Source organism: Anabas testudineus, chromosome 23, assembly GCF_900324465.2.
Source record: "Anabas testudineus chromosome 23, fAnaTes1.2, whole genome shotgun sequence".
In the NCBI taxonomy this organism is placed as follows: domain Eukaryota; kingdom Metazoa; phylum Chordata; class Actinopteri; order Anabantiformes; family Anabantidae; genus Anabas; species Anabas testudineus.
Genome location: NC_046631.1, coordinates 13256681 through 13278714, shown reverse-complemented (window position 1 = coordinate 13278714; position 22034 = coordinate 13256681). Strand labels below are relative to the sequence as shown.

The 22034-nt window shown below is 42.4% G+C and overlaps 1 protein-coding gene across 1 annotated transcript in view; it reads left to right on the top strand.

Annotated features, from left to right (window-relative positions):
• Window positions 1-19277, top strand: part of pawr (PRKC, apoptosis, WT1, regulator) — a 38084-nt gene extending 18807 nt beyond the window's left edge. The window contains 5 exon segments of the mRNA XM_033325864.1: window positions 5433-5561; window positions 10222-10256; window positions 13338-13446; window positions 14965-15069; window positions 17636-19277. Coding sequence (XP_033181755.1) covers window positions 5433-5561; window positions 10222-10256; window positions 13338-13446; window positions 14965-15069; window positions 17636-17722 — 465 coding nt within the window. The 3' untranslated portion in view covers window positions 17723-19277.
• The last annotated feature ends 2757 nt before the right edge of the window (window positions 19278-22034 follow it).

The window sequence follows — 22034 nt, the reverse complement described above, 5'->3', positions numbered from 1 at the left end:
CACGCTCATACCTGGACCACCGACTTTATTTTACAGTCTGTTCTCACGCAGGTGCATAAAATAGGATTTATGTGCACGTGGCTCATGATAACATTCTTTAATTCTTTAAAAAGTCTTGCAGGGACACGTGATGTGATTTATCTCGAGAGGCAGGAATAGAATTATCTCATTTGAAAAGCTCCACAAACTTGGCATTTTCTCTGCAGTTATGTAAAATTAACCTGTTCAATTCAGCCACTAGCTAAATATTAAACAGGGATCAGAGGAAAAAACATGTAATTACACATCTTTCTGTGATCTGGGTAATTTCATGGCATTAAACATAATCAGTTTTGTCATCCATTAGCAGCATTTAACCGTTTAACGCTGTCTGTCATGCAACCCTTGGTTTCTCCTTTTGACTCATTAAGTGTCACTAACCTGGAACTCTTAATTTGCTGTAATCTGCCTCTAGATTTGAATGCTTTCAATAAACAGCTGCACCCTGGTTTGAATGGATAATGATTGTTTTGCACCTGAGGCTGACAAGCAAAATACGGCTCCTTTTCCGTTGATGCAGTGAGTCGTTTGATTAATATTCAGCCGAGGAGAGCTCATACAGTGCCAGTGGTGTTTATTAAAATGCCTGGTAAACTGCCATCACTCTTGACGCCTGTCAGTTTGTGCGTGCACAGGGGTTACAGCCGCAGCAGCATGTCGGTCTGCTAGCAGAGGCGCAGCATGGGGCTGCACCGCTGCAGTAAGCCTGTGCAAAGCAGACGACGAGGTTATTTAAAGTCTTCTACTGACCTTTTATACACTTCACTGTGTTGTAATCCGTGCTCCAGAGCTCCTTTATCCCTTCAGCAAACTTTTTCAAGGCGTAAAACAGTGGCTGATATTTCTGTTGTATGAATATGGTTGCCATAGCTACGATGTAGTAGATGTGTTGCATCATAATCCTCCTCAAAATGAGGCCACATGGTGGGAAGGCCACATGGTGGGGAGCCCACCTCTGAGAAATGTCATCACACACACTGTGGAGTGGTTATCAGTAAAAACACTTTAAGAACCAGTTCAGGGTTTTTGGGGCTAACGAGGATATCAGTTCTTGAGGATACGACAAATTAGAGACAATATTTGCAGCACAAGGTCTAAATGCTGCTCTGTCTCTTCATAGGCCTGGTCATAACCCCTGCACTGCTCCTCTCTACTGTGGATTTAGAGACTGAGAGCTGTTTCTCACAGATGTATAAAAGCTCTTGTAGACAGTCTGAGATCTCGGCCCAGCCCCGCTGAGCCCGACTGGCCTGCCCTCAGGCCTCAGCCCCATTTTACACATCCAGGGGACGCTGAAGCTGCTTTCTCTGGGTCAACACCCACAGCCGAACCCCTGTTGTTTGCTGATAGTTAGTATATTTTGTGTGCAGCACTCGTTCTGAGGTTCGTCTGAGTGCTGATTAAATTATTACCGTCTCGCTTGGAGTGAAAATGAAGGTAAAGAAGAGTTCAGAGCCAAAAAAATGCACGTCTTTCATTCGATAAACACAGTTTAAAGAAAGCAACCCGGAGCCTTGTGGCCAATACAAGCTTTGATTCTTGAGAATGTCTTGTACGCTGTTTGACTCGACTCTGTCCCCAAACAACCCTCTCAGAAAAAACCACTGTTGTGCAATTTTAGGACTTAAATCAAATGAAAAGGCATCCGATTCTGGAAAGGATATCTATAACCAGACGGAGATTGCCAGTTGTGATAAATCTTAAACGGAATAGCGATAATTCTTAGAAATGTACAGCTTTTTTTTAAGAAGTTCCTTTTTAAATGTGTTTTCCTGTTAAATATTTACAGCATTTTAAAGAACTTATAAAAAAAAAAAAAAATGTGTTTAACCTTTCACCAGTCAATCAGTTTTAGATCCAGAAGGAATTTCAACACATCACAAAGACATGTGGATATGGAAAATGCAAATCTGCCTTTGGGGTTATAGAGGAAAGGTTGAACTGGGCGAGCTTAGCTCAAACATTCTGATCTCTAAGTTACTTTGATTTTGATTGAAGAATATTTTTTACATTTGGTGCGACAGGGGACAGAAAATGTTCCTTTGTGGGATTAAATGTAATATTTTTTGCCTCAGGTTAGTGAAAGTCCAGTCACACCTTTCTGAGGCTGTCAAATGATGTTTTATTCCTGCTCAGAGTTGGCGTTTCTCTCCTGCACCTAACACTGACCTTGGCAATCTGTAGTGTCACATTAATCAGCCAGCAGCTACAGGGTGGATGTCCTCACTTTGATCTCTGCCATATCCGAGCGCAGCCTGTCTGTACTGTTGTCTGCGCTGACTGGTACTCCTGATTAAAAGACAGTGGGCATCGGCGTGCCAGCATCTCTCTCCTCTAATAGATCATCTTAATGAAATCACTGTGCTGCGGCGAGTGGCAGGTGATTAATATGCACAAGTCATTACACCTGCTGTATAGGAGTGTGCCTCCGACGGAGGTGCCCTTTACTTGTTTAGAGATAAATCTGAGGACTAAGTGGACAGAGCACTGGCAGGGTGACAAGGCAGCATGTACAGTATGTTCATCAGAGGACGAGGCCGATCTGTGTAATATTAGGGAGGTGGTGTTTTATATATGAAACAGCACAGTTGCAGAATATAAATCAAAAGGTGGTAAAGTGTCATTTCAATTAAATGCAGTTCAGACTGAGGTATATGTATTATAATACTGACTTCTGTCAGAACTCCAACTGGTACACAGGTCCCCCATCTGCAAGACTCTCCAGAGTGAACGCGATGCTGAACATCTGGAGCTCGGCACTTCTTAACTTTTTCTGTATTTATCAGTCTGCTGCTGCTGGCACCACAGAATGTACTCGACTAACTCAAATGAACCGGCAGACAGCAGCATTTACGAGTATAATATAGTAATATAATAAAGCCCAGTCTGCTGCTGTGCAGACGAAGAATCAGATACATTCAAATACTTTCAGCCAAGGACAGAGTGTCAGTACGGATGACTGATGATTTCCCTCCCCGTAGAGAGTTTCCAACCACAACACACATTCCAACAGGCCGTGAAGCTCTGCTCCAGATGTAGCTTCTTTAATTCTTCGTGTGCAGATTGATGGACATAGATATCGAGGCTGGATGTTGACCAGGATGTGTGTTTTACTTGTTTTAGTTAAGTAAACACTAATGTGAGTCAGTGATAGTCTGCTGGTATAAACAGGAAGCAGAGAGATTCTGGAAATCTGCCCGCTTCAGAAATCTGTGCACACAAGTCACCAGCATTAAAATACTTTGTATAGTTTCAATCTGAAGGCTCTAATGGGTTTTATAAAAAGAGTTTAGTCATAAAGAATCTGTTGCATGTTGCAGCAGTAGCTTATCTAACGTTAGTCCTGTAAAACACTAATATCATCCTGCAACATAATAAATATAGTTAAGATCTAATCGACAGCGTGCTCTTCATTCTGGATGAAATCTGAACACATTTCTCAAATCCGTCAGAGCCAAAACATCCATCAAAGCGTTGCTCGTTCATCCCTCCACACCTTCTCCGCTTGTTCCCGTGGTCCAAAAAAATACACAGGCTCATTTTGATGATGTCAGGAGTAAAAACAGTCCTTATATGGTTGCACACAGATCCCCCTTTCCCTTTATTTGGAATAGAAGAAAATGCATGGTAATTTGGAATAATAGAGGGCAAAACAGACTGAGTCTGTATCCAAAATAAACTTTGAGATTCCCAATTCCACATTTCAGACAAGTTTGTGCATAGCAGAGCGGTTAGTCAGCGCACGGTCGACTGAGTGTTGACACAGACTGACTTCTGTTTAATGTCATTTTATCTCCGAAAGCTCTGCCCTTTATTTTCATCTTTAATGTGACACGGTGCTTTGGCCAAAGTGCCAGTTCTAAATTGTGGCAGCAAAACATTTGATTGAGTTATTGTGAGTGTGAGTTACATCAGGTGGAGCAGAGCGGGAGCGTTGAGCGACGAGTGAGAATCAAAACGAAAAGGAGCCGGCCTTTTCCCCAAGGACGACTGATAAAGCGTTGGCAGGAAAGGCCTCGCAAATGACTGCATTCCTTTTAACCTTGTAAGGCTATTTTTACGTCGTAAGAGCCTGTTGGGCCGGCACCTTTTGTTCGCCCTGCAGCGTGAAACAGGAAAGACTGGTTTGAATTGTGCCCCTCTGGGAGTTTGGCCTCGATCACTGTCTCCTGTCACGATCGCAGCGTCCATCCGGATGCTGAGCTGTGTTTATGAAATTCATCTTCACAGCCCCAACTTGTTGACTTTGCTAATTCTGTGCCACTGGTCACTGTAAAATGATGATGATAGGACGTGCGTGGGCATCTATTTCACAATAAAGCCAAGAATCCTGATTGTGAGGAGAAACGCTGGAGGTTTTCCAGGACAATGTGTAAGATGTCTGTCCAAACAATGACTGCTCACTCCCCGCGCTCCTCTGACAAAGGGATGTTTGCTCTCTGTATGTTTGTTCATGTCTTTTATTGTGGGGACATTCCACTGGTCAAAAATCCCCTCGGACGTCCTCCGGAGGTGAAAGGCGAACAAATTCCTGTTGCCTGACGAGAGGACATGTAGTGTCGGGCTGGTGTTTGAGCTGCTGCTCTTTAGGGATTCCTGGAAGTGAATGGGATCATGTCTTAAGAGGATTAAAAGGAGTCTCTGGTGATGTTGAAGCAGAGGTCAACATTGATGTTATGGTGGGAAAGACCTTGCATATCATCTGTCTCATGCACTGAAGTAACCGCGTTACTGTTGACTTCTTAAACTTTATATAAAACTCAGACTTCTACAAAGAGCAAAGCAAGAGTATAAAAAAAGTATAAATATACACTTAGGAGGCAGCCTGAGCTGTGGGTAAAAACAGGTTTTACAGGAACCTGGGGCTCTTTCCATTTTCAATTTTCAAGCACAGCAATGTCACAATGAGTGAGAAGACAATATTTCTAGAGGTGGAACAATTCCCCACATCCACAGCTCAGTTCACGCCTCAGTTTCTTAGCGGTTCGTACCTTGGTTTGTGTTTTCTCCACTTTTCGGGTGTTTGGGGCTTTTTCAAAACACGTTGTGTCCCTGAACGCCTCACCACACCGATTACTTACACTCTGTACTGTGCCACATTCAGGGTCATCAGGGAGAATTAATGCACAGGAGACTCTGTCTCCAACAGGCTGGCAGGTGGTTGACTGAGGAAAGTTTCCATGTCCTGGAACATATGGACATATGTGTGGCACAGTTTCACTCTCTGTTTCAGAGTCAGTTATATTTCTAGTTGCAAATCATAGGTTGCATATTGCAAATGTACAACCAGTGTTTAAAACAGGTCTGTGCACATTAACTTGTTCTCCAGCTGCATTTAGCTCTAACCAAGGCCGATCTAATGATTATTGTCTCTTTCTCCTCTTCACTCTCAGAGCCTGGATGAGCTGGACGATGACGATGCGGTGGGAAAGGACAGGAGAGAGGAGGAGGAGGAGCTGGTCCAGGCCAACACTTTCCAGAATGAGGCCATGACCGCTGACCCCACCACCGGCTATTTAATGGTAAGGAGAGACTTGACTGGAGGCGGGAGCAGAGAGCTGCACAAACTCACATTAAATCCTGTTGTTGTTTCATTTAGGAATCTGTTTTAGCAGCTCGTCACCTGTTTTTCCTACTTTCCCTTCCTTCACTTGAGCACAGCATTGTGCAGATTGATTCATCGATGCTGCCAAACAGAGGCACTGTTGCTCAGGGAGACACCAGGAGAGCTCAGGAACTGATGCAAAGACCCAAAGGTGTCTGTGCATTTCATCATCCCTGTGAAATCAGCTAAAAGCAAAAGAAACACCCAAAAATTCTGTTTAAAGTTACTTTCAGTAGTTTGGCTCTTTTAGTTTCTGCTGGTGTCATTCATTAACTTCTGAAGCGGTTCAGATGTGAGCAGTCTGATGTGATGCTGAGACACGAGGTATTTAACGATTTCTTATATGTTTATATGCTAAATATTTACTGGTTCCAGTTTCTCAATGCTGCTTAACATAACATAAAGTATCCTTGAGCGTTTACAGTTGGATCTCCACTAGTTTAGAGACTAGACAATGAATAGATTAATTAAAAACTAAGAGCATCGTCACCTCACACACGACCACCTCAAAGTGAAAAGTCACTTCATCTGAAAACTAATGTTTGAGCATCTGCTTTGAGAATCAGACACGATAACTTTCTGCGAAATGAGTCTTTTAATCGTAGCGAGTAATATTGTGTGAATTTAATCAAAGTGAGCTCGTGCAGAGACGGTCTGTTTCTCCTCCACCGGAGGTGTTCTGTGGAGTGAGGAAATAAATGAATCAGTCAACATGAAATGCAATCAGAAGTGACACACTCAGAATTTCCCTCTTTTATTTCATTATTCACATATGTTGATTTCAACTTTAAATACACACACTGGGTTTTTCAGCAAGAAATTGAGCACACGGAGAATTTGAAAAGCATCCAGCTGTGTACCGACGACCAATTCTGCCAAAAATCATCCGACTGACAAGAAAATTGTCTTTGAAAGAAGCAAAAAAAACAATATAAATCAAATTGCTCTGCTGCTGAGTGACAACGCTCAGTGATGTAGTTAAGAGTCGTGTTCCAGATGGATCGGCTGTTATGCATCAGCAGACTTATTTTGTTTTGGGCTGGAACTGTCTGAGGCTGTTTATGCAGAACGAGGGCTCGTGTATGAAATATGTACACAAACGGCACAGTAACGGGAAGATAGTGACAGCACCTGCAGCGATGAGACCTGGATAAGAAATAGAAATCAAAGGGTTTGAATATTTACATAAAGAAGTGAATGAATAAACACTCGTGTCTGCTGCATCTGCTCCGACCCCCGCAGCACGAGACCTAACACAGAGCACATGTGGCTATGCAGAAACTAACCATTAGATGTCTCACTGTCCTTCATATTGTGCTTACAGGGGGGCACACTGGGAGAAGAACAGAGCCGTGCAGATCCAGTGTGGTGGCAGGATTTACTATAGAGCTGTCAGTTAAACATTTGTAAAGATGGAGCATCCCAAAAATGTGCTGTTCCTCTTGGGGCCCCATTTATCAAAGGAGGGATGAGGAATTGCCGTGCCATGCCCGGTATGATGTACTGCATCCAGCCGGCCCTCTTAGCTGGTATCATGATGAGTGCACAAAAAGTTTTTAAAAAGCTGCTCCGAGCTGCACGGCTCTTAATAGTCTCCCCAGGTCTGAGAGCGTTTCCCAACCGGAACAAGCTGCTGAGCACAAAACGGAAAAGAACGTGGATGTGAAATGTTTTTTCAGGTGTTTTCAATTCTGCACCGTCTGTGCACGGACACACACGTCTCCTCCATGTGCTGTGACACGTGTATCTGATACATGTATGCTCGTTTCTGTGTGCATGTGGTCCTGGTTATCAAGCCTTACCTCCCTCTGCTATGCGAGTCTCTAACCTGCTTCACTGATCCAGCAGTCGGAAGCATATGGAACATTCCTGGGGATCATGTGCTTTTAATGTGGCGCCAGATCCACAGCAGAATAACTCAGGTGTCTTCACACGTCCCTCCCTCCCCCTCTCTTTTTAACAAACCTCATTTGCATTTGTAATTAGCACCTTTCAGTCCAAAATTAGCGCTGATACAGAGCATCTTGTGTGAGCAGGGAAATATTCAGGAGGAGGAGCAGCAGACTCTGAACTAGCAGCAGAACCAGACTTCATTTTGTTGCCTGAAACAATATTTAATCACATTTACACCTGATGATCCAAAATTTGAAGGATCACTGTTATTATATATGTTATGCCAACGAAACCACAGCAGTATTTATCTTTGACAGGACCAGAACCTACTCTGTGCTGCAGTTTAGATAAGTGGAAAAGAACTTCAGTAGCCGAGGTAACGTGACTTTGTGCAGCTGGAGGTTCATCGCTGCTTGTTTTCATCTTCAGGCTGTAATTCATGGTCCCGTCTTGCTTTTTGACGTCTATTTCTTGTGCTGGCATCACAGTCCGAGACAGCTAGCTGAGCTTAGCATCTTCATTAAAATAGTGTGTGAGAACCATAAATGAATTGTAAAGTATATCAAATAGTTGCCAGGGACCTTTCTCAGGATCCTGGGACTTTCCAGTAGCCTCGTTTTTGCCAGTTTCTGTCTTTGGCCTGTCTGATCCCTCTACATGCCAATCACACATTCTTGTTTGAAGTCTCTCTATTTCTCTGTTGAATTTATAAATGCCTCCAGTAGAACATTGATCTTTATCAGCTTCTTCTGCACCAGTGATGTCATGGACTACAGTAAGCTGTGGCTCCGTTAGAGGTTTATTAATTTAATGAGCTCTGCTGGCATAAATCATAAATAACAACAAGCTACATACGTCCAATCAAGACTTTCGATCACAGGGATTAGTGATAAAATGCTTGTTTTCCATCTCTGTGTATTCTTAGTAGTTCAGAGCTCTGCAGTGGGGCTTATGGGAGCTGTCAGCACAGTTCAAGCATGATAAATAAAGTTGCACAGTCTTGTATTGTGTGCAGTCAAGTAGGCATATATGAATTACACTGACCTTGTCTCACAGATTCATATTTCAGACGGGAGGTGCACACTGGACAAAAGGTGCAGCATACTGTACATGACAGAACCCTTGAAAGGAGACATGATGATGAACAATCCGAGTAATTTTAACCTCTCACACAGACAAAGGCATGAATTAAAAAAGGAAGTTATGATTTTTTAATGCTGGTCTTCTGACCACTGCAACCTTCCACTATCTCATTGTTTGACTCACATTTCACCTCCGAAAGAATCGATCCAGTCGACTGTCTGTCAGTGGAATATGAAACTTAGCCTTAGCAGGATATTATAGAATAGATGTATTGAATTTTCTATAGAAATTAAAAAAGCAAGTCATTATTTCCTATAAAGTCAGATTCCTACTGGGTTTCAAGATCATATATCCAAAGAATCCTGGTGGTTTATTCAAGTCGCTGTGGAAGCCGCAGAGTAAACACATATTTACATTTAGACAGCATTTTTCATTTCTATAGTGAGATATCTACCGTAGGCTCAGTGAGGGAACCTGTGACGACTGCTTTGAAACCTCCATGCATCATATCTTAAACTAAATAGAACTAAAAATACTTCACTGTTCCTTCTTATCTGTTTACTGTGGAACCGGCTGTAAGTTGTGCTGAAAGTCTGGTTGATTGACAGAATCTTATTTTGGGTGATTGTGTTTTGAAATTCACACAAAAACTATTTATATTAAATAATATTAAACAATCAGGTTGTTTGCAATGATTCATGTATTTCTCCAAAGTTAAAGAAATGTTCCTGCACTGTTGATCCTGACTTTCAGGATTTGTCTCAGTCCTTAAGGTTCTGTGTAACGTCTGGTTCTCATGTTAATAAGTCTTAGATCAGATTCATGATAAGACAGGAGCAGATTTCACAGCTGTTTGATGAAGAAAGTCAGTTTCTAAAACTGCTCTTAAATCCAGGTGTTGCTGTTATTCAGCGTGTGCTGCAGACTCGATCTTACTGAGCCAGGGAAGAGATGAGGGTCAGGATTTCATCAACGGATAATAGATGATATGTCAGAAGCGGTGAGGCTGCTGCATGCTAAGAGCTGGACATGTTTCCCTTCAACCGCTAACGCCGACTTCTGACTGATAGATCGTAGCAGAGCCAAGGCTCCTCAATCAAACGCGGGACCCTTCACTGCACAAGACCTCAGGAAAGAGGAGCTGCGTGGTCATCTCACCGTGTCTCTGACACACACCTCATTTTTCGGGCTGTGCTCTTTTACCAAAGGCGATTTTATTGCAGCGTCACTGCGCTGTACATCTAAACACCCTTTAGATCACACAATAATGGGAAAAGAAGATAAACACACACCTCGGTGTTGCAAAAGAAGATTGGCTTCTACATCTTGGGGCTATAGGGCTCCTGCTGAACCATTAAATGCAACAACTCTCATCTATATATCAGCTCAGCAGCTGGATTCACAAATGTTCATACACCACCTGAAGGCTTTCTATAAATGCTGCTCCTGGTACATTTCTCTGTGACCTCACACAACACGCGATGCCCCCGACCTCAGTCTGGCATTAGAATTTTAAAACCCCCCAATCAAGAGTGATGCTTCTTGGACTCCTGAGTTATTATTCCTGCTCTAACTCTGTTCTTTGTCTCTTGTTTTTCCAGGACAGCTCGCGATCCGGCCGGGGCCGACACAAGAGGTGAGGCTCCTTTTATTATCCTGACACCAGCGTGGAGTTTATCTACCTCCACATCACTAGTAAAGTGTCAAAATAAGGAGGAGAAACAGCAGTTGGAGTCATTAATTACTGGAGCAGACTAGTGCTGAAACGCTGTGATGGACTTTTCCTGGTGCATCACGTTGTTATTTTCAGCGCTGTTCTTTTCTTTTCGTGCTGTTATGGTTCAAGAAGGATGACTGTTAATGACTGTTTTGAGCAGGAGTTGACAGGACACCATCTGGACCCCGCACACTTTGTTCAGACCATCACTTCGCTGCAGGGAGTGTTGAAGTAAATCATTTACTGTGAGAGGTTTGGAGACTAAAATGCTTGGTTCACTTCAGTCAAGATTGCTTTGACATTTGATGAGGGGCATTCAGAGTTTCTCTCTCTCTCTTTCAAACTTCCACACAGATTGATGTTTGCGCCGACACTTTCTGGGCACATTTGTTTGTTTCATACAGCAACACTACAAGTGCTGAATTCCTCTGAGATCCTCTTTGTGTGTGTGTGTGTCCAGTGTTTATTTATTTTGCGTTACTTGCAACCAAATTGAGAAGTTGTGGCCAACCCCAACAGCCAAGTTCACCAGCTGACATTCAATCTGGCCGTGTAATTATGGCTGCTGCTCTCATCAGCTGGCGCAGCCACACTTGGGTACTCTGCAGTTCTGCAACAGATCAGATCAACACCCGCCAGGTGTCCTGGGCTGCAACTTTATACACAGGTGTCTCTCCCAGGTTCACTTGATGGAGGTCATTCAGGAGCTCTTCACCATTTGCCCCCCACAAAAACGAAGGCGTTTGTATTGTTAATGCTCCATCTTCAAAATCGAATTCCAAGGAAATATCTTAATTGATTCTAGTGAATTTGGCTCAAGACATGTTGCAGTCTATGTCTTCAGATGACCAAATGACCACTCGATGTGCACGGCTTGTTGTGGATAGTTCAGGGTCACGTCCATGAGACTGACTGGCATTAATCAGCCCCCCCGCAGGTTCCCACTCATATATTAAGTCTGTGTTTTGGAAGGAGACAGAGAGCGTCTTAAACCTACCAGATCACATAGTGTTGAGTTTGTGGAGGAGCGTGAACACCTGTGGCTGCCGATGCTAGCGACTCTCCATCCTGTGCTTTCTCCTTCCCACCTGCTGAGGTTCCCAAGAGTGTGTGATTGGCTTCGTCTCTCTCTCTCCCCCAGACCTCACCCTGCAGGATGCTAATGGGCCGCGGCGTGATATTTAGCATCGTGGTCATGGATGTTTAGGCTTGGCTGCAGCACCTGCTGAGCACCCTGGAGTTCCCCGTGTGTGTGTTGTTTGTGTGTGTGGAGATATCTCTCAAAACAAGATGGTGTGCATGTATGGAGACACACACCTCACACAAGGCATCGTGGTGAGAGGATGTATTCATTGTCACACTCTGTAATCTATACACGTTTTGCACGTGTGTGTGTTCATTTCGATAAAGGCAGAGTCACAATGAAAGACGTGTGTTGCACATTATTGTGGCGCAGGAGAGCGTTTCAAGGAGGCCCCCTTGATCAGAAGCAACGTTGTCTGCAGTGTTTGTCTCTGTAAGACTGAGTGAAAATAAGCTGTTGGATTCGTAAATGTCAGGATGCAGATAAATCTCTGCAAGAGTTTCACAGATGATACGGTGGAACCAAGAGAAAGCAGAGAACAAATGACAAACTATATAAAGAAATCACATACAGTATATAACAATACAGCTGATTGCAGGGTCCCACTTCTTCTGTGCACTTGCAGCACAAGTGATCGTTTATCAGATTCTTTCTGTGGAGTTCTATGGAGTGTTATATTACTAATATGTTTCCTTAAATATATCTCAGTTCGTCTATAACGTTGAATATTCACAATGAAATAAGCAGCAATCAAGTAACGCGTCATGTTGAGAAACCAGAGGAAAGAAATCTGGTAATTCCACAGTCGGAACAGTCAGAACTGTTCTAACTTTGACAGGACACAGCGTGTTTTCTCTATGGGCTTCTGTAGGTTCTGCCTTCTTCCATCTCGTTATTCAATCCTAAGACGCCTGCTGCCCCCGTGTTCCACTGGGGACCTTTTTGTTGCTTGTCGTGTTCCTCTCTTTCTCCCTCTCTGCTCTGTCAGCAGTCCAGTGGAAAAATAGTTTTCTATTGTGACATTTCGGATCCATGTTGCCCACTGCTTCCTCTCCAATCAGTTTACTTTGTAAAGCAGTCTAATAATGGGAACATCAGATTTGGCAGATCCTGAAAAGAATGCAGATGGTACAAAGGAGTTATATTTGTGCTTTGTCTTGCCAACAGCTTTTCTGACTGTTTCAGCTGTAGGAAAATGTCGACAGCCCCCTTCAGACGTTTGAGTGAAGCCTCCCCAGTAATTTGATTCCCAGGGAGATTTTATAAACCTGGCACAGCCTGTTCCTACTGGGGGAGTAGGAGTTGCAGTGCAGAGCCAGCAATTCAGTCCAGGTTTCCACATCAATAATTATTGAAATAAGGTCAGTTAGAAAAAAGAGAGACAGAATTGCACATGAATATTTCTACATGCAGCAAAATCCGTCTCTAACTAGCAAGAAAGTAACTAGAAGATAAAGTGAATGTTCTGCTCGAGCTGCAAACACCTTAAAAAGCTTTTTCCACAACTTGCTGCTGCCATTCTTAAACCTATTTGAAATTGTAATCGAAATGATTTCCTAATCAGAATCCTTTTTTGCACCAAAGTTGCACATACTCAACGGCCTGTTCTCCATTAAATGAATAAAAAGCATAGGGCGGTTAATAATGCATGCTTAATTGAAAGGGCATACACGCAGAAGATATTCCCACCTGTTCTTTTGATGACGGATGTGTCACCCCATTGAAGTTTAATAATGTGGGTATGATTCATACCTTTTAACAGCCTCGGTGTGGATACAGTGCTGGACACTCTGAACAGTGGAAATCAAACACAAATGTCACTTTTTCTTTTCAACTTTCTGTTTTCTTTGAGGAATCTGAAGTGATAAAAATGTTTGTTCCGGTGTAAAGGTGGCGTGTTTTTGTGTTTGGAACAGCTCTGCAGCACCAGGATCCGAGGAGGAGGTCGGCAGACAACGTCACAACCGTCACACCAGAGATGGAGGAGCTGCCGGGCTGGAGAAAAGGATTGAGGAGCTGGAGAAGGTACAACTCCTCATGCTCGGTGGTCTTTCACCTTCTCCACCAGTACAAAACAAACCAGTTCATATTATATTAATGACATGAAAGGTCGATTTTCTTCTGATGAGAAGTGAGTCGATATCTGCTTCTGCTCTGAGACTGAATGGATTCTTAGGTAATATTTTACCAACTTAATTTACCGAGTTGAGTGAACTCTAAGAAACTAATTCATTTAACTCATAATTGTGAAATAGTTGAATTAGCTTTAAAATATAAAACTGAGATATTTAGGATTTCTTTATCTCTTTTAAAAAAGTCTTTTCCTTGCTTGCCTTGCTGTCGGCAGCACTCTGCTCAGATTCATTTCCACTTCGACTCCTTCAAGCAGCTTTCCAGTTCTGATTTTCTGGAAAGTGCAGGTCAGCACTGACAGAAAAGTTTCCTCACCGTTGTTGAAGAGATGACCTTTTACAGTGCAGATATGTCTTTTCCTCCTACTGACGGTTCCTGTCAGACACTCAAGCCCTCCCCCCAACCCCAAACTACCGCCACTGTAAAAAGTCAACTAAGAATCAAATGTCGCTCAGGTGGCTTTCGAAAGAGCTTTTTAAATGAGGTACTGCTGTGACCTCAAAGCCTTCAGTGAGAGGTGTTTCTCTGGGTCAGATGACTAGAAACACTTCGGTTTCTGCACAGTTTCTTCACTTCCACGTACAGGGAGGTGTGTGTGACGCAGGTCTGTTCATATGAGACTGTTGGCAGGTTAATCTCCAAGACTGCAGGCTCCGACCTCACACTAAATCCTCAGACAAAAGGGCTCAGAAGAGCAGAGATGTGGGGCTTGTTTCATCTTGTTCGAATCTCTGACAGAAACACGTGTCTGTACAAGAGAAGTACAAGAGAAGTTTACTGAGACCTGTTGGAGTCGTCAAAGCTGAAGTTACGTTTAGCAGCTTTAAAAGCGAGTACGAGTAGAGTTTGATTGTTGAGCATATTTCTGTCAGCTGCTTCGTGCCTTCTACTGTACCTGCCTGATTAGTTTCTATGGAAACACTTTCATCCTCATCTGCAACAGAAGTCCGATCTTCATTTCCATTATAAACAAACTCTAGTTAACCTATATAAACCCCCCCGTCTCGGATTGTTGATGAAAACTGTCTTTACTCGAGGAAGACGAAAGCTTTTTGTGGATTCAGCCTCATGAAACGAGATGTCGCATGGCGGCAGATTAACATTTGTATGTTGTACGTTTCTTTTACTCAGGTGTTGTGTATGTGGTGGCGTGTTCTTTACACCTTTTAAAAACAGTTTTGCTAATATTTGATTTTAAAAAATGTATTAATTAATCACCTTTCAACATGGATCAACTAGTAAATCTATTAGCATACGATGACCACGTTACTGCAGCAGACACGACCATAGATACAGACTGTCGTCTCCATTCCAACATTAAAGTTAATGTTTCTGCAGCAAAATTGATTTAATGTGTTCTTATTACTACGCAGCGGGTTCAAACCTATAATACAAACTGTGTGTTTTCAGGAGCTGGCCAGAGAGCGCCAGGAGAACAGCATCTTGCTGAAGGCCCACCAGGACAAAGATGATCTGATTGGGAAGCTGAAGGAGGAAATCGACTTGTTGAACAGAGTGAGTCCAAGCTACATAACTGTCTGCTCTGATGCTCTGATGTCTGATATTTGGAGCGTTTCTTTGTTTTCATGCGTGGGCGGTTTGTGGGGGTTGTAAATCATCCTCTGGCATTTTTGAGGACTTGTACAGCGGCTGTGTGTTTTTCTACAACGATGTTTTTAGCATCCATTAAGATCTGGAAATCAACAAACTTTTATTTTTGGATTTGCACATGCTCTAATCTATATTTTGCTCCGAGGCCTTGAAAGTGCAATTTGCATTTTAAACACTATACAGAAACGTACCAGTGGTTTGATGACTGGTCAGTGTGGAGGGTGACATTTATGTCTTATTGATGTGTCCATCAAAAGAACATTTGCTGCAGTAGATAAGAATTTCAGATGAGATTGTGTCAGACAAATTGAAAAAGACTTTTTGACTTTTTGTCAGTTTAAATTTGAGGGTATTTTCAGTCATATTGTCCAGACTGTAATCCTGCTTTGGCTCTGAAAAATAGTTTTGCAGAATAAAGCATAAAAGAAACAGATCGATAAGGAATAAATTGTGCAATTGCAGCTGAAAACACTGCAGACAACACAGTGTTGTCTTTAAACGCACAGTTTCTTCTACCTACTTCAGTGGATCGAGTTGTTTTCGTTCTCAGACAGTTTGAACTCTGTGCACAAGTTCAAAAACCCACCAATTAAGACTTGAAAAGATAGTTTAACATTTTTCTCACTTTTTAATTTCACATTCACTAAAACGGAGCCACGGGCCAAACGAAATGATTAACGAATTACAACCTCGCGTCTTCAGCCAGTCAGTGAGGTGCCGTCGATCTACCTGTGGTGCGAGCAGAAGATTGCAATCAGACACCATTTAGAAGAACTGCTTTATTTCACAGTTGGGATCCCAAATATGTGTAAAGCTCACCATGCTTCAGGACGGCGTTGATTATGGTTTGAACTTTTTTATTGAATGAATACAACATCAGGTTAACTTTTAAAAACATGAAACAAGCCCTGTTTCCTCCTCACACTGCTGTCAGGGTTAAGAGGTCAGGGGAAACTCAGGTTAGCTTGTGTCACTTAATATTCAGCTGCTGATAGTAAAAACACATCTCTGTTCTCTGGAATTTCTGAAGTGAAACACGGCAGGAGGGGACAGATCTGAGAAACTTTCATGTCTCAGATATTCAGAGAAAATGGATCTTAGCTCCCTCCTGCAGAGTCAATCATATCTAAACTAGACATCAAGCTCTGCCAACAAATACAGCAGTCAGTGATGTGTACATTTCAGCAACAAGTCGAATGAATGTTGCTTTATTAAAATCTAGTCACTAATATCTATGATGCAGACAACACAACACAACCTATCTGCAAACACGGCGAGTGTAATATTGCAGAAGGCAACATGCTGATAGTATCACATGGACAGGAAACTGGTCATAAGAGAAGGGCTTTATGTAAGGACAGTCGACATGATGATAGCCATCAGAAATGCCCCTGAGACAGGCTCCTGCAAGGCCTGATGGGAGAGCAGGAGATAACAGCTGATCCAGTCTGGCGTCTCTGCAGAGGGTGATTGAAGTTTATTTGGGAGAGAAAGAAAAGTCGAAGCTCAGCGGCTTCATTTCCCACATGGTACAACGAGTCCAGATCTGTTCCAGCACGTGCAGCCGTGCCACACAGCTGAGGACTTTCTTCATCTAATGATGCAACAAACAAAGGTTAAACCCACATTAAATAGGTTTTGGGAACTTAAAGGAACAGATACAAGTTGTGAACTCTAATGTTTTGAATGCATTAAGTTCATCTACAGTCATTTCATCTCTTACTATGGTGCTTTCAGTGTAAGTGATAGAGGACAAAAAAGAACTGGTAAATGTCTTCAAGAACAGAGGTGTGGTCTGAGCCGTGGTGTGAAGTGATGTTTTAAGCGGCCGCAGATGGGGTTGTTCTCTTGGACAGATTAAAAGGTACGAGGTCAAATACACTTGGGCGACTGTTAATATGCTCGGGGGTAGTGGGCCGTGGTGTTTAGAGCCTTTTTAACTGGAAACAGCTGCCTGCTGTGACCAAAGACGACTTTAAGAGACCAAAAATCGAAAATGGCCAAACACTCGACGAGTTTCACTTTGTATATAAATCACATCTGTTTGATCTGAGAGTGGCTTTTATCCGTGTTCCCCTGCAGCACGGACGACACGCTGTGTAGAAATTTGTGACCTCCTCAGTTTGACTTTCCTCACAGTGCACCGAGGCTCATTCCCATGTGATCATGACCGCTGATGGAAGAAACTGAAAATGAGGAGTGTCACTTTGATGAGACAGCACTGTGGCAACGCAGAGCTTCTCTCATTTGCAACTAATTGAAGCTGTTAATGTCTAATTTGTTGCTATCAAGGCGGCTCGGCTCGAGGGGGAAACCTGGCAGCAAGTAATGCTCACTTTAACTCTCAGACTAACACTCCACAACCTGAGCAGGTCCCTTAAAGGCTTAGAGACAGGGTCTTGAATGTTGATGTGGCTAAATCTCTCCAGCAATTGCTAACTCCCGAGACATGTGCTTTGCCCTCTTGCAGGACCTGGATGATATTGAAGATGAGAATGAGCAACTCAAACAGGAGAACAAGACACTGCTGAAGGTGGTGGGTCAGCTCACAAGGTAGAACCGCTCTGCACAAGCACCTCTGCCTCGCCCTGACCAATGGAGCACCTCCACTCTCTTCCTTCTCCTGACCTTGCGCCCTGCATCAGTCCACCACCATGGCCTTATCTGCCTGATTGTGTCTTCGTGTGCTAGAGGTGAAACTGTAAAGTAGTCGCCCTCACAGCCTTAAAATGCATCCCCCAAAGAGGACTTATTCCATTAGTTCTGAAAGCTGAGCAAACCTATATTCTCCTGCTGCAGTCTCATGGGGATTCTGTCATCATACACATATTTAATGTAAATGTTTTGTACATAGACCATTTAGATTTGTTCATTCTTTTGATTTTTTTGAAAGTTCTTAAAAGAAATAGTTAAATGAATGTATGTGCCACAAAACCAAGCACACACAAAGGATTTGCAAACTTTGGTGGAGGCTAGAAATCTGTGCACACAGCAAAGACCCAGGAACATTGAAAACAATCCCGTGTTGCAGTGTGTGGCCTGTGTCTGAGACCAGTGCAGAGCGTCTGTCTAGTAACACTTGGACCAAACCGAACACTGTAACATCAGCCAAAGTGGATGCATGTGAGATTTATTTTTCTCACTTGCTTCAGTGATCAACGTTGGTGCCAGATTTACTTTCTTCCAACAGTTCCTTGGTACATTTGAATCCCACTGGGGCATCTCCACACCCGAATGAAGAAAATAATATTTTTAGGTATCTACAAAAATAAAGATTAATTGAATAAAGTTGGCACAATAAAGATTTTATATCAAGTATATGCTTTACACATTTCAACGTTAACATCTTGAGTGATGGGATGTTTTAGGGTGACACCCACGTCTAGTAAATACAGTGGCAGGTAGCATGTTGTGGTTTTCTGCATTAATTTGTCATAAAACATGATCTGATCTAAGTCAAGAGTATAAACAAATATAATGTAACACAAAATAAATTCTGATCTTTCATGTCTTTATTTAGACCCACAATAAAAACCTAATAGCAATAGTGGAAAATGTTTGTGAACCCTTAAAATAATGACAGATGACTACGAGGTTTTTATGACAGATTAATGCAGAAAACCACAACATTCCAGGTTCACATACTTTTTCTTGCCACTGTATGTGGATTCTTTTTTAAAAGCATTTCGCTCTGGTCTTTGCAATGTTGAATAGATGTTTAGCTGCTCTGTTTATAGCATCGAGGATATGTGGAGTGAGCCACAGTGCATTTTTGTATGACAACCAAAAGAACCGAAGGAACATACTATTTGAAATGCATCTATTTTGTTTACTCAAGGGAACAGGCTTGGGTGGTGGCAGCGTCTTACTTTGTGTATTTAGATCATTTTATTCAACTGAGGAGCTGCTCACTGAGCTCCTGTGCTGTGGCAAATAATGTGTAGCTTTTAGACAGTCAGTAGACGATTCTGCTTCCACATACATACACATGCTTTGGGTTAAAGATCATTCCCCCTGTAGGCAGACATCACAGACCCATCTCTCTTTCTATTATATTATGCATGTACAGAAGATTAAGTCATTTAATAAAAGTTTGATTATCTCTCTCCTCAGTCGACTCGCTTGTGTTCATCAGGACTAATTTGATGTGATGATACCATGCCACTGAGTCAGTAATGTAATGTGACGGTGGTGGCGGGGTTCAGCTCGTCCGCCTAGCTCTCACTGTGCACACCCAAACACAGCAACAAGGATCCAGCCATGAAGATTCAACATGCCAATCACCAACCTGACTGGGACATAAAACCTCCATCCACCCCACAGAACCTCTATTATGCTACTGAAACACATTAATTCCCTGAGCTAGTGCTGGTGTAAGGTGGGAAGCATCTCTATAGGAAGTGTATCGGGACTAATGTCAACTAAATTCCCACATAACGGCCTCTTTAAGCTGATGGAAGGTGCTGGAGGCTCGCTCCATAATCCGTATTAGCATTTTTATGAAGCGTTCTAGGGTTTGTCGTTTGGAATAGTCACAGAGGGCAAATATGATTCTTTTCCACCATTACTTTGTCACAATAAGCTGCTGCTCCGACCTCATGAGCATCATCAGGATCTTTTCTGTCTCGTCATCGTTCTGCTACGTGTGGAGAACCTCCAGATTGTCACCCTGTCGAGTGGAGAAAGGGACTAAATGTTAAGACAGTTCTGTAGATATGGATACGGATTTTAAACACACTTGTGAGTGCGAGAGCTGCAACAACCCTGAAGTATTTTCAAATCAACCCTGTTACCTCTTCCCTGTATACCTTTTAATATGTTTACATGTTCATTCTGGTTTGTTCGTATGTATAACTGTGAATATCCTCTTCACCAAAGTGCATTAGATGACAGAGATGAGAAACAGGCCTTATCATGTTTTGGAAGAAGCCCAGCCACATTTCATTATCGTTTGGTTTCATGCTCTTCATACTCCGGCCAAGCTCCTCAATCTCCCAGTGCGAGGGAAGCGCTCATCCACACAGAGGATGGCAGGGGTCAGGATGCCAGATAGAGCGAGAGCGGACGGATAAAACGATACTGGGCATATTTGTGCAATTTCCTCTGCCTATTCCTTCTGGTCTGCTTTATCACAGCACCCCATTTTGCCAACCATCAGCCTGAAAATGACTTGCGCCTGCCCATGCACCCTTTATACCTCATTATCGCAAAACTAAGTGATTTTTCAGGTGACATTTTTAAGACTATTCAAATTGCGGTGTCCTTGTCGATGGGAAATTATTGCATTCAGACCTTCTTTTCTAACCTGATGTCACACTGTACTTGAAGCAGAAAGAACAATCTCTCGCTGTCTCTTTCACGTCGGGGAGAGTGCTCTGTCATGCCTCCATTTTAAAGTGCTTTTTGAAGCCATGCTCGGCCAGTCATTCTCCGTAGACAAGCGGCACCGTGTTGGAGCTGGAAAACTAAAATAATAAGACTTCAGACACCTCTTGTGCACTTCCCTCAACACATTCAGCTCATGTGGAGCTGCCCTTTGTTGAAATGTTCTGTAAAATTCAGTTGGATACTAACAGTTCACAAACAAAAAGGAGTCGACCAATGACAGGAAAAGCATGACATTTACCAAATGGCATAATAAAATTCATTTGGTTCAGAGTAGTGGGAAGTTTCTTTAGTATTCAGCTTTTGCTTCACCTCACAGCTGTCAGAAAATACTACATCAGAGGGGGATGAAGGGGAGTTTTTGTACAATCAAGCACAAATAAAGTGACGGAAAATGAAAATAATTGCTAATAATAAAGCCAATGTGTGTAAAATGACTATAGTGAAAGGCTGTATTCCATTTTCACCACATTTTGATATGTGATTGAGTCCTGCAGAAGCTTTTACATCATCAGCTGCTACAAAGCATGTCCGAACATTTTCTACCCTCTCCATCTGGCCCATTTTTATCAGTGCAGCTGTCACCTAAATCACTCTCTCACCAAAATGACTCCTATCTACCCCTCCACCCCTCATAACCCATTGTCCTAAAAAAAGAGATCTATTTGAGATGGCCCTACAAACCCATATTCTGCTCTGTCTTTTGGCCCGTTGGCTTGTTTTTCAAGTCTGTCCACAAGGTTTGGACTAAGCTGTGCACATTTTGGTTTGTTTTTTAGATGGCAAACTGTATTAGTGTACTATATCTACATGAGAAAAAGTAAGACTGAATTAAAACCTTGGATCAAAAATAAAAAAATAAATAAAAATCTGCCACAGGAAAAAAAAATCTTAATGTAATTATCCAGAAAGACACTTTGATTTGGACTTCAATATTCATGAGGAAGCTCTGCAGGTTGGAGAATCATCACAAAGCCCCTCCAGCTGACAGACTACACAGGGGGCTTTAACCTTTCTGTGTATTTGGAATTAAAAAGACAAACATGTTCTCATCCAAGTCCACTTCCTGTGCAGAGCCTCAGAGACGTGAACAGTGACACTCTAATATGTTGGTTTACCTCTACGTTAGGGTGATGTTTACTTTGTATTAAACCACTGGTATTAATTGGTAAGTGCTCGTGAACCATATCTAATGATCCCGGCTTACTCTTGCTATGGAGCCCACATCTCCCACACTTGCTTTATTTTCTGTGGTTTATTTATCAGAACGCATAGTGAAGGTTTGGATACGCCCCCTACAATAATAATAATAATAATAATAATAATAATAATAATCTGAATATAAAACACATATCGATAAATCATATGACCACAAACCAAATGGCATATGGTTATGGTGAAGTAATGCCTAGCCAGCTGCTGCACAAAAATAACTGGTTTGTTATCAATACATAAATAGGATTGTGTTCACCAGTACCTGCTGG